Source organism: Aphelocoma coerulescens, chromosome 15 (genome assembly GCF_041296385.1).
Source record: "Aphelocoma coerulescens isolate FSJ_1873_10779 chromosome 15, UR_Acoe_1.0, whole genome shotgun sequence".
Classification (NCBI taxonomy): domain Eukaryota; kingdom Metazoa; phylum Chordata; class Aves; order Passeriformes; family Corvidae; genus Aphelocoma; species Aphelocoma coerulescens.
The window spans coordinates 5,531,570-5,543,907 of NC_091029.1; the positions used below are offsets into that span (position 1 = coordinate 5,531,570).

Here is a 12,338-nt window from a genome sequence, read left to right on the forward strand (position 1 = left end):
TTGTTTTACTTTCTTCTGTGGCCTAACACTAGGCAATTTTCCATTCCTCCTTGTTTATTCCTTGCTTGGCACTGTGAAGGTCAGTCAATGGCCAAGGCCTAAAACAAGCACAAAGCATGCCAGCTTTCTCCAGAACACAATTCTGCAGCACAGTTCAGCTCAGATGTACAAAGTACACCTACAGCCATCTTCAAGAGAGCAGTCCCTATGCTCTCAGTGAATGCTCCTGGCTCAAGCCCTCAGGCACTGCCTCTCCAACTCTGCACAGTCAGGCCTTTGTCCCACACCTGTCTGCTCTCCTACAGCACCCCAAGAAGCTGAATGCTCTCCCTGTTGTGCAGGGATTTTTGAATTTGTTTATTTTTAAACAGTTTGTTCATCATTGCCTCACTACTGATTTGTTCCTTCCCTGGTTACTGCCCCAGAATCTCAGACTGAGTACTTTTGTCCATCGAATACTTGGAAAAGCAGATGGCTTCATTTAAGACTCATGTAAGGTTTTGAGCCCAAGTGTACACAGGGAATAAGAGCAGTTCCCACATACATGACATCAGGAAATTAGAAGACCCTGTTGTAAAACCTAGCACATCCATTGACCATCTACCCCTACACACAGGCAAGCAAATAGGGATGCACAAACCCACAGTCTGCACATTTCAGAAGCTTCAGATTGGATTTAGCAGCTTGTGAAAACCTACAGAAACCTGAGTATTCAAGAGACATGCTGATCATTAACCTAGCTCTTAATTTGTTCCACCAGTCCCAACCCTGCACTCCAGGAGTGAAAGGAGGATTCTTACCTAAACTCTTGGCTACGTCCAAGTCCTGCTGCATGTATCCAGTGCTTTTCTCTGTGTTCCCAAGGGACCAGTATGCACTGCTCAGTGCAGAGAACACTGATCCCCGCAGCTTCAGGCTGCAAGTGCCAATCTTCAGGGCAGCCTCTAGCACCACCACAGAGGCCCCGTGGTGGCCTGCAGTCAGGAGCTCCTGGCCAATCACAGACACCACAACAAAGGGGCTCTTGTCCAGCTTCATCTTCTGCAGTTGTTGGTAGGTGGGCTCCAGGGACTCTGAAGCACAAAACCAAAGACAAAGGTACTCAACAAACCAAGTTATTTGCATCAGGAATCACCTTCACAACTCGATCTTTTCATAACCAAATGACACATGACTTAAGGGCCACACAGTCCAAATCCAACACGATTTATTAAGGGAGCTTGGGGCTCAAAGGTACCATCTAAGATCTGGCAAATCAAGACAGATCACCTGGCAAGTTGCTCCTTGCCTTGCAGAAAGCACTTCGGGAAGGCAGCATAAGAATAGAGTTTACAGCAATCTCCTACATAGCAGTTTCATACTGAGCTCTGAAGCCTGGCCTAATGGCAGAAGGAATACAGAAGATACCTGTGAAATTTTGCAGGAAACTGGAAATGGGCCATCTGCAGTGTCTAAGAGCACTGCAGTTTTTGCTCTTTCAGCACAAACCTTCACATGAACGTCTGCAAAGTCTGTGCCTGTCCAGATACCCAAGCACATGATGTGTGTCAAGAGAGGTGACCAAAACTGCAGAAAGAAGCTGCTCCTTCTGCAGGAGACAGCGCTCCCGTGCCATGACAGCACTGGGCCTGCCCAACTGCTTTGATTTGTCTAACTGCAGCAGGGAGCACAGCTGATACACAGCTGCAGGGCAATAGGCCAGAGATCATCCTGCCAAATTGGGATGCTCCCACAGAATACCACATAACCTGCATTCTAAGCAGCAGCTACCTTTGGGTAGCAAATGAAAGTACATTCACCAGGTTAACTGCTATATAGGACAGAAACTTCCAGATGGATTCATTTTGGAGGATGGAGAAAAACACTGTAAAAAAGGAAACAGCAACAAGGATATTTTTTCATTTCAGTGCTCCTTGGCTCCTAAGCCCTGTGGCCCCCAACACCATCTGCTGAGGATGAGACTTGCCATGTTCCCTCCTGACTAACAGCATTAGGGCATTGCAGCACAAAGCCTGCAAGAGAAACAGCTAAGAGGAGACAACCCTCTTCCTCTTGAGAAAAAAATCCTGGAAACGGGGACATTATGAAAGAAAGGCAAAACACTGCACAGCTCATATGGCTTCAAGGTGTCTGTGATTTCAAACACTGCCTGAACAGAAGCGAATTAGCAGAGTGGCCTTTTTGCCTTCTGGAATTCTGTGTTTGGAGAGACATTAGTACCACAGAAAAGCTGCTGATGTGCTCTTCAGGGAAAACACTGGCCTGGAGCATTTCAGATGTGCTGTTCCCAACCAGTGCCCCTCAAGCTGGCTACCACCATCTTGCTGTCCCACTCAACCAGAAGGACAGTTTTTGTTCCTCCTCCAGCTTCAGGCTCCATTCTTGGCATCCTCCTGACTCAGCAGAGAAGCCAAATCTTGAAATCTTTCCCTTCAGGCCTCCGAGTTCTCCTGTCCCCAGATGCTGGGACTGAAACTCCCACCTCTGGCTACCTCAGCAGCAGGTCAGACCCCTGAGAAACCCTGTGTGCTTACCTCTCATGGGAGACTTCATGGCGGCCTCGACCATGCCGACCAGAAGCTGAAGGCTCTTGGGATCCTGCGCCAGCCCTGACGCAAACGCGGCCAGCGCATCCGCATGGCGTCCCAGGTACTGCAGGGCCACGCCCTGTCGGAAGTATGCCTGCAGGAACAGAGGCAACAGCAATGCCCATCACTGAACCATCACAAACAGTCACAAATAACACAGCTGCCCTGACCTCGTGCTGGTGGACAACAGGCCACACCATCGCACTCTGGCTCCTCTGGTCGCGCTGGCTACAATCAGTGCCACCCAACGCCACAGTCCGGTCTGTGAATGGCACCAGTGTGCACCCCCTCACTGTAATCACCTTTTCAGTTTTAGCAAGGCCTTTGAACTGTTTTGGAGACCAGGGTTGGTCGCTACTAGTAAGGCAAAGCTTTCCCCTTGGACTTGGCCAAATACTACTTCTTAACTACTTATAAGCAGACGATTTTTCTCAAGACCCTCCTATCCCGTTTCGGCCCGCACAGCACAGAAGCAATCCACTTCATCTCTCATCAGCTCTTGCCAACAAGTCCAATATCAACGTCCAGCACTAGCAGGGCCAAAAACGTACTGAAAGCTCAAGCTGCAATGAAACACAACACAAAGATGCAGCCAGGAGCTGAACCTTCTTTCTCCACGCACATCCACCAATGCAGGCATTGTCCAGCACTGCCCCACTTGCTAGGTGCACTACATATACAACACACACACATACACATTTATACACAGATCTATACAAGCTTCTTAAACTGAGGCAAGACACTCATAATTCTGAACCTGTTTACAAGAGCATTTTTCTTCATTTCTTTCTTTCCCAGAAAATCACTTATGGGAACCTGCAATACCTTCCAGTAACTTTTATCTCCTGTCACCATGTATCTCCATTTCTACATCAGCAACATCAATATGCAGCTGCAAAGCATTCCCAAACAGAGCTCCCACATCTCCATACATGGCATACCAGGAACCCACACACAAAGCAGGAACTTCAGACACACGTTCTGCTCACACAATGAGCACAGGCAATGCCCTGGCCCAGAGGGTATCCAGAGCTGCCTGGGAGATACTGGGGAAAAAGACCACAGAAAACACAATCCAATATTTGTCAAAGTACTCAGGTATTTGTAGCATACATATCTGGACACCGTGTTACAAAAAGGTCTTGAATCTTTAAGCACCTCTGATGCCTGTTACTCAGGTTTTATCTCCATGCCCAGCTAATACCTTTCTAATGCAAATTTTGCTGCACTTTGAGTTCATTTAAACCTATTTCAATAGCACAGATAAAGAAGATAAAGCATTATTTGTATCTCTTTAAAAGTACTTTAAGAAGCAAAACTGCTCCTTGAGATTGGCTCTCTTGGCTAGGACCTCTTCACTCTCTCTTCTTCCACAATAGCACAGAGACCTGTACTCAAGATACATTAGGTACACATCTGTGAAAGCCTTTTTACTTAAACAGGAGAAGTCTTTAATTAATTTTTGAACTCATTAGAGCATTCAGGCACTTTTGGACTCCAATCCGGGAAGGCAGAGATTAAGGAAAATCAGAAATTATGTGAGAAATTTAGAGACATGAATATTTAATCTCTTTTCCATTAGTAAGTCTTGATTGTAGAAGCCCTTTTAATGAATTCAATGAAAGCAAAATGCTTTTCATTAACCTTTAGTATAAATGTGTTCTTATTGAACCAAACAAGCCACTGTACTGGAAACCCAATTCAGTGTTAACTAGATTACAAGCATGAAGCTTTAAATCAAAGAAAATACAAAGAACTAACAACATGCAGCGGCCACCAAGCACAAGTCCTCCCAGCAGAGTGTGAGCTGTCACCTAAATCATGCTGTACACTGTTTTTGCAGAATTACCATCTAATTACTTTCTTTACTGCCTGATGACAGAGGGAGTTGGACACAGCACATCTCTGACTGGGACCTTTCCAGCCCACAAAGCTGGTCGGCCCAGGACAGCCGTGCCTGCCTGATTCAGCTCTCCAGAAGGTGGGCAAGGACACACAGCTGCCAGCACTGAGCTCCACGTGGTGTGTGGGCATCTTCAGCACCTTGTGCTTCACTGGCACATCCTGAATGCTGAGAAATGAGAGTCCCCATCCTCTGAACCCCACACATGGAGGAGACACACAGGCTCCAGGTGACGGGAGGAGACAAGATGGAGCAAGACCCACGAACATACAGCTCAGTTCCGCACATTCTGAACATCCTTTACGGAAAGGGTTTTTATCCGCTCCCCACATCTATTCCTGGAAGTGCCCCTGGAAGCCACTTCATTTGAATACAAACACAACATTCAAAGCCCAAAAGAGAAACCTATTAATCATAACAGAAAGGAAGATTTTGGCCTATTTTTCTCCTGCAAAAAACCCTTCCTTCCTCTTCCAGTTTCCAGCATACAGAAGAATGCTCTCCGCACATTGTGTTCCCCATGGACTTTTGACTAAATAAATAAAAAGCATTCACATCACCTATTTCCTCCTCAAGAGGCATTCACATGTTAGTTTAGCATTGGAATGAAGACACTGTATCAAGGGGAAAAGTCTGCAAAGAGGAAATGGTGAGAATCACCCTTTGGAAGAGGAGAGGAAAAGGGAAGGCAGGGAGCCAGCAGCTGCAGCTGAAGGAATGAGCCAAGGAGCGACTCCTGGTCCCAACACAGACAGAGCCTTCCCCTGCTGAGTGAGCTTTAAACTTTAAATCACATTATGTGAAGATACTACAGTGCTCACTCTACAGTAACAGTTACATTAACTTTCCAGTGATCCCAAATAAGAAAAAATGATCAATTCCTTTTAAGAAGATTAAAGCAAGAAGAGAGACAATGTTTCACTGAAGACAAGACAGAAACAGCAGGTGTTTTCTAACCTGGCTCTCTGCATCCTCAGTGTAATACAGACAGCTGGAACCATCTCTTTCATTTTTGCAGTCTCTGCGTCACACTTTCCAGGAACAAGGCACTGTGCAATAAGAAAGCCTAATTCTCAGCTGAAATTTGGCACCAGATGCATCTCCCTCAATGGGAACTCTTTTCTCCTGTCCTTGTGTTAGTTAGCAGGATGGACACAGCTGTGCTGTTCCCACCTCCAGAGTCACAGCATGTCAGGGGCTCCCAGCACCTGCACCCACCCCTTCAGCCTGAGCTCTGCCCAGCACACCCGCTGCCCGTGGAAGGACAGGGATAGCAGGGATGCAGCTCTTGCCAGCAGGAGCCTTTCAGGAAGGGAAGAGGATTAAAGAGTCCAAAGCAGCTCTGTGAAGCAGCCAATCTCACCAAGTCCCCGATACTCTGTTGGAGAGGCTGTTAAGTGAGCATTCCCACACATCTCCAAGAATCGGGCACCAGTGCGGGCTCACGCAGCCTGGCGGGCCCAGCTGTGCTTCCGCCCGGTTACCCAATTTCATGCAGCCAAGAGAAGGAGGGAGGACAAGGAATAGATAGTGCTTTTCATCCATAATACCTTTGAAAGCACTGTTGATATTCTGGAAGCAAAAATAAGTTATTTTAATTAATTAACTGGCAAAATATATCTGGCACTTGAGACTTCCAAGCCGTGCAGAACACTGTCCCTGTAACAGAGGTTGCTCACACTGCTGGCTCCAGGACAGAACCCAGCAAGGTGAAGCAGCATCACTCCAAGCACAGGACCTACTCAAAGGGAAATAAGTCTTCCCATCTCATTCAGGTTTTGACACCCATTTTTGCAGACTTGCCTCTTTGCCCCATGCATTTCAGAATGTTCCGTGTCTTCACGGCTGGAATAAAGTTTTTTAGTGCTTTTCCCTACCTTCAGCTTAGTTTTACAAAACTTGTATGAACAGGAGAAGAGCACAGAGACAGCCCTGCCCCTCAGCCAGGGCAGTTCTGTGGGGGCAGCTGGTGGCCAGGCCACAGCACAGTCAGCATCTGCCTAGCCAGGCACAGCCCCTCTCTGCAATTCTAAGCACAAGTCCTATGTTTTCTGCTCGATTTACTGACCCGTGTAGTTTCTGTACACACCAGTATTTTCCATCTGTGTTTATTATAGCCCACTTAATGGAAAGGAGAATTTCTATCTGTCTTATTAGGAGCTGCCACTGGACTGATGGCTGCAGTGTCTAGGCAACACAAGTAAACATGCTTATTAGTTTTTTGATCCTCATCATCTAAGATCCCATCTAGGTAACTGTCTAGACCCTGAACATTAGATTTCCCTGTGCAATCTGAAACAGGATTAGAATGCAAATGTCATAACTGAATGGCCAATATCAAGAGGAGTGCTGAAATTTTTATTAAATCTTCTAACATCAATATGCAAGAACTATTTTAGGCAACAGTAATTGGTTTATAATTAATACAAAATATGCAACAAAGATAAAAATACAGTACAAAAAACAGCATGGGACTTTTAAGTTCCCCAAGATTTTGCTAAATAAAACCAAGCCAAGGTCCTGCCCACAAGGAATGCAGCAACAGATTCTACACTGGCTTTGGGATCTTCCCTCCCTGTCCAGGAGCTCCTACGACTCCCCTGCACCCCCCCTTTCTGCAGGGATCCCACTGCCATCACAGGCCACAGCTGCACTGCCCTCCTGCCACACCGCCCTGCCAGGGCTCACCTGGTCCCTCTGCCACCAAACCTCAGGCCACAGGCTCGTGCACATGGCGCAGTGCTGGCCAACATTAACTGGATAATGGAGAGAGGAACAAAACTGGAACAGCATCAGAAGCACTTGGAGCAGAAAATTCCTGTCAAATAAACATGGAAAACTTGAAAAAAAAGCACCCCAGTCTTAGACAAAGGCTGCCATTGTACACAGGGGAGGAAACTCAAACCACCTTCACACTGCTGCCAGCTTCGGACCCTGGACAGCTGGCCATCGGGGCAGGAAAGGCAAACACACAGAAAATGCTTCTTCCATAATGCTCCCTTGGTTTGCCAGATCAGGAGACGATGCCAAAAATAGCAGGAATAATCTATGATGCATTTTATGCCTGTTCTCAGTCTGCAGAATATCTCTTGTGCAGTCAGACCCGCTGCCCCTCACGGCCGCCCACGCCAGCTGCGCCCACGGCTGACCAGCGCTATGCAAGGGACCGACAGAAGGGAGGCAATGTGTGAACAGCTGCCACAGCTTCTCAGGGCCAAGCACCAGGTTGAATCTGTCCTCTCCCCTTGTAACTGTTTTACAGCCAAATTTTAGAGAAAAATACGGACAAATCTCTGCTGTGGGATTTCAGGAATGTGAGGAGAGGGAAGACTGCACTTTAATTCAGAACACATGTAGCACATGCATAAATACTGCTGCTGACCACACGAGCTAAATTCCTGCTTTCCCAAAATTAAGGTTGTACCCCAGGTAACCCTTTTCCTTCACAGTCCTACACCTGGCTGACACCTGAACCACAGCTGTCAGCCTGCCCTGGAGAATCAGCACAACAGATTTGTTGACTCTGCTGCTTTGTTTCTTTATCTTCTACCTGTTTCCAAGGTGCGTCTTAGAGAACTACACTACTTAGAAATGGAAATTTCCTCTTAGCCCCACTGAGGCTATAGAGAAAAACAAGATGGGGGCGTGTGTGTGTAAAATATCTTGCCTTGCTTTATCCAAGAGCATTTAATTGTTCTTATTAATTGTGCTGCCACTGTCTGCTAGTGGGATTCTGCACACAGCTCACTTGCCTACCTGAAGTAAATCAAATTTTATCAGTAAATAAAGAGTCAAACCTTTGTTTACTTAGTTGAAGGAAACAGACCAGCTTTTCACAGAGCTTATCCTTGTTGCTCCATTCTCACATGCTTCAGGCTCACTCTAGGAACAGCAGCTACATCCTGGATCCCCTCTTCAGAGGACATCCCTCTCCTTCCCTAAACAGCAGGTGCTGACAGACAATCTTCCTGTCTTTATCAGCTACAACTCTTAACCCTCATTTAACAGCAAGAACCAGCCACAAGTGGAGGAAAGTGCTCTAGAGGAATAACAACTAACCTGTCAGTCCCCAAGTACAGCACAAGGGAAACAAGCAGCATCCTCTAAGGCGAACAGGCACAGCAGCGCAGCATCTGCTACGGCTCCTCCGCAAGTCAACAGGGACGGTTCGGCACAATTTTTGGTTAAACAACTTCTTTCAGAAATGGCAGAAGAAAAGACAGGCCACCTTTCATCCTGCCCAGAAGTAACACCAGTCTTTTTAAGATTAGAGATTTAACAGATACAGAATTATACAAAACCTAAACTAAATGGATTAGCTGACACCTGTAGGTGGCTCCTCGGGAAGCTTGGGGCAGAGGCAGGGCTGGTTTGAACACCATTATTACCTGGTGCTTAGCTTACTTTCAGCACTGTCCCATGATTTACACTGTAAATTTAATTCTTTTCTCCAATCCAGGTACTGTTCCTCTGCCCCCAGTACTGGGCCCTCTTGGCTTCACACTCCATCTGTAAAATCCCTGTATCTTGCACTTCCCAATCATTCTACCTCCTCCCAGTTTCAGCTGCTGTTTGATTGCTGTGAATCTGAAAAGCATTTAGGGTTGTTTTGGAAATGCTCTTGTCTGCACTGAAGGACACTGAGATACAGCAGAGGTCCCTTTAGCTACTCTGGCTTACCTTGACAAGGTACTTCACACAAATGACTCAAAACCTCTGTAACTGCTGAAAGTCAGATAAACTTTGATCAGCATCAGATGCAAATGGTGATTTGCGTGTTACAAGAATAAGTGTGCTGAAATATTTTAAACCAGCATTTCAGGATTTTAACACAGACAGTTTTTCCAACACAGGAAACAGACTCCACAGGAGCAACAGCTCTGTATACAACCAAACACTCATAGAGAGGTGAAACACACCCTGAGAGCCCCCAGAATTACGCTGGGCTTTGTGGAAGACAAGCCCCAAAGCCACTTCCTTATCACACATCTCCATGGGTCCATTCTGAAGACTGCCCTGATCTTGAGCTACATCCTGTCTTACCAGTGAAGTAGAAAAAAAATCTGATCAGTACAATCTCCAGGAGAGCAGAGCAGAGACAAAGGTAAGATGAAATACACAGTAGTTACAGGCAGGATAACGGTGACTGCCACGTGTTCACAGGTGGGTGGCTGCAGTGTACCTGCAGCAGGGAGTTGGTCTGTATCCCCTGAAGAAGCACCTGATGCTCAGCAGGGACTGTGACAGAGAAGCCCAGCACACACCAGACACGGGCTCCTGCCTCTTGGCTCACCGTCTCCCTGCCAGCGCCCAGCCAGCACCGCCTGCCAAGGACAAAGCTGATGACAGAGGAAAGGGGAAAAATCAAATTTGCAAAAGTACTAAACATATAAATCTCTTTGGCCCGAGTGAACGTGGGAAAAATTCTTCAGCAGGGGCGTCCCATTTAGCAAGTTTTGCCAGATCATTACTCTCGTAATGCAAAGGGGAGAAACATCAACACCATGTTTCCTTACAATGATTCGCCTCCTTTATCACAGATCTCTGAAGCACCAAGTAATTTAGTAGTTGCTATGGAAACTGCTAGTTTTATTGAACAGCCCTGAAAGGGTCAAGAGGTACCATCAAACTGGCCAATTGTAAATTATTTTCCTGCTAAACATCTGCTTTGTTTTAGTTGCCCTATCACTTCTCTGTTTTGCTGTTAGAACAGTATCTGGATGGACTCCAGAATAGGTGTCATTCTTCAGTGGGGCTGCAAGAGCCAAGTCCAAAAATAGCAATTTTCATTTTCTAATTCACTGTAAAATCCTTCACACAAAGGAGCCCTACTGAGGGCAGAATAGCAAAGGACTGGGGACTCTTCCTTCTCACACACATCAGCACCAACTTGAGGCAGTGGTAACCAACACAAAGAGCTGCTTTTCACCGTGATCCCCGGGGGCTTCACACGGCTGCTTGCACCAGTCACGAGATGAACAACCCATTAGACTGATCCACCTGTGCCTTCAGAAAAGGGACAAAACAGCAGTAGAAGAGCACCCTGCCCTTCTCAACAAGTACCCAGCTCTTCTCGGCTTTGCAACCCCAAAAAAGGAGAGTCTCCCTTGCCAGCAAGGTCTGGTCTGTGCTCTAGGAACACAAAACATTGCATTGCCTGTACCAGACTACCAGAAAACAATGTAATCTACCTTCCTTTATTCGTCATACAGAAAATGGCACCAGAGATTCCAAATGCTAGTTAGCAGCTTCCATTCCTACAGGCCAGGAGAACAGCAGGAGTACTGGCTGCATTTCCAACTTTGCTATTGAACTCACTGGATTTGTGTCAGTTCCATAAAAGTGCCAAATTTCTTATTACCCCATTTACTGAATGTGTGACTATTGTAAACCCAAAAGCACCAGCAGAAACCAGAACACAGGAGCAAGGCTTCCTCTTTGGAGGACATGAGCAGCTCCCCTGTGCAGAGGCACTCTCTATGTCTCTTCCACAGGCAGAAAGCTGCCCCAGGCAACATCACCTGGAAGTCCTTATTCCAACATCTTTACGTAACCTTTAGATTTATTTTTAAGTAACCTTTAAGTTACAACTGTACTTAATTCAAATAACTGGAGTGGGCAGGACAGAGCATTTTATTACAGAACATACCTGAATTTAAGAGGCTGCATGCTTTCTAACGACAACCATGCCTAAGTTCTGTGCCCAGGGCAAGCCAGTAAAGGGCAGACTCTGTTCCCTCTTCATACATTCTCTCCATTCTTCATCTGGCTGAAATTATTCAAGTGATGACAAAGAAGGCAAAAGCTCTGTCTATGTAGACAAGTTCTGGTCTTTCTCACATATCCTGTGAACTCCATTACTTGTGTAAAGTCTTGGCTTGGAAGAAAATATTCTAAGTTCTGAGGTATTTGGCATGCCTTGGTATGGAGACTCCAGCCTTGATTCAGACTTTCCATCCCCAGGAACCCCAGGAGAAATCAAGACATTTTTCTGTACATCCACAGGAAAATTTCTCCTTCGTCAGGCAATGAGTTCATAGTATTAATTTCAGTTCTCTTTTCTAAAATTATCTACCACAGACTAAAATTTCCACACACTGGAACACAGCAGATACCAGAGCACCGCTCTGTTGGGATACACTCAGCAGAAGGGCTTCTCACAAGGCCAGGGCTTGCCTGCCTACAGAGCTCAAGTCTGGACTCCTGAGAAAGTTATCAGGACTTATAGAAACTGCAAATCATGCAGACATAGCTACAGACAGACCAAAACCAAAGAGAAATGTTTGATGTGTTACAGTTCCTTCCAGCTACCAGGAACTCATTACATCTGGACTCTGATGCAGGCAGGTGCCAGGTGGCAGAAGAGCTTCCCTACATACAAATATGAGGGGACATACTAAGCCAAGAAAGATCTTGCAATTCCAGAGGCATGGTTTGGGAATGCTGGAAGAGAAACCCAAGCAGTGCTCTGCTTGAGGACCATGGCCTGGCCAGAGGACAAGGGAGTCCCAGCTCACTGGAGCTGCTCAGCAGCAGACTCATCTGGTGTGTTAATTCTCTCCTGACTAACAGACACAGCAGCTGTCCCTACAAAACCAACACCTTGAGGCTTATGGTACTGAGAAGAATCCGTTTGGCATTCTGCAACACAGCACCCCACGGTTACAGCTCCGCTCCAGCCAGGAGCCCCTCGGCACAGGCAGAACCCCGAGCACTAGGCATGCACCACCACCAGCACAGGCCTCCTCTGTTGTGCCCCTGAGGACAAATCCTTCCTTAAGTGCTTCCTGCAACTTCCTCTTCTGCTGGCCTCTCTTTTGGCATTACCAGGAGGATGTTCTGATGAC

The 12,338-nt window shown here is 46.5% G+C and overlaps 1 protein-coding gene across 2 annotated transcripts in view; it reads right to left on the bottom strand.

Moving 5' to 3' along the window:
* TTC28 (tetratricopeptide repeat domain 28) overlaps nucleotides 1–12,338 on the bottom strand; it is a 115,515-nt gene that overhangs the window by 45,408 nt on the left and 57,769 nt on the right. For both annotated transcript variants that reach the window (XM_069031296.1, XM_069031297.1), the window contains 2 exons: nucleotides 2,535–2,682; nucleotides 801–1,073 (listed from right to left, as the gene is read on the bottom strand). In XM_069031296.1, the coding sequence (XP_068887397.1) occupies nucleotides 801–1,073; nucleotides 2,535–2,682 (421 nt within the window). The remainder of the gene's footprint in view (nucleotides 1–800; nucleotides 1,074–2,534; nucleotides 2,683–12,338) is intronic.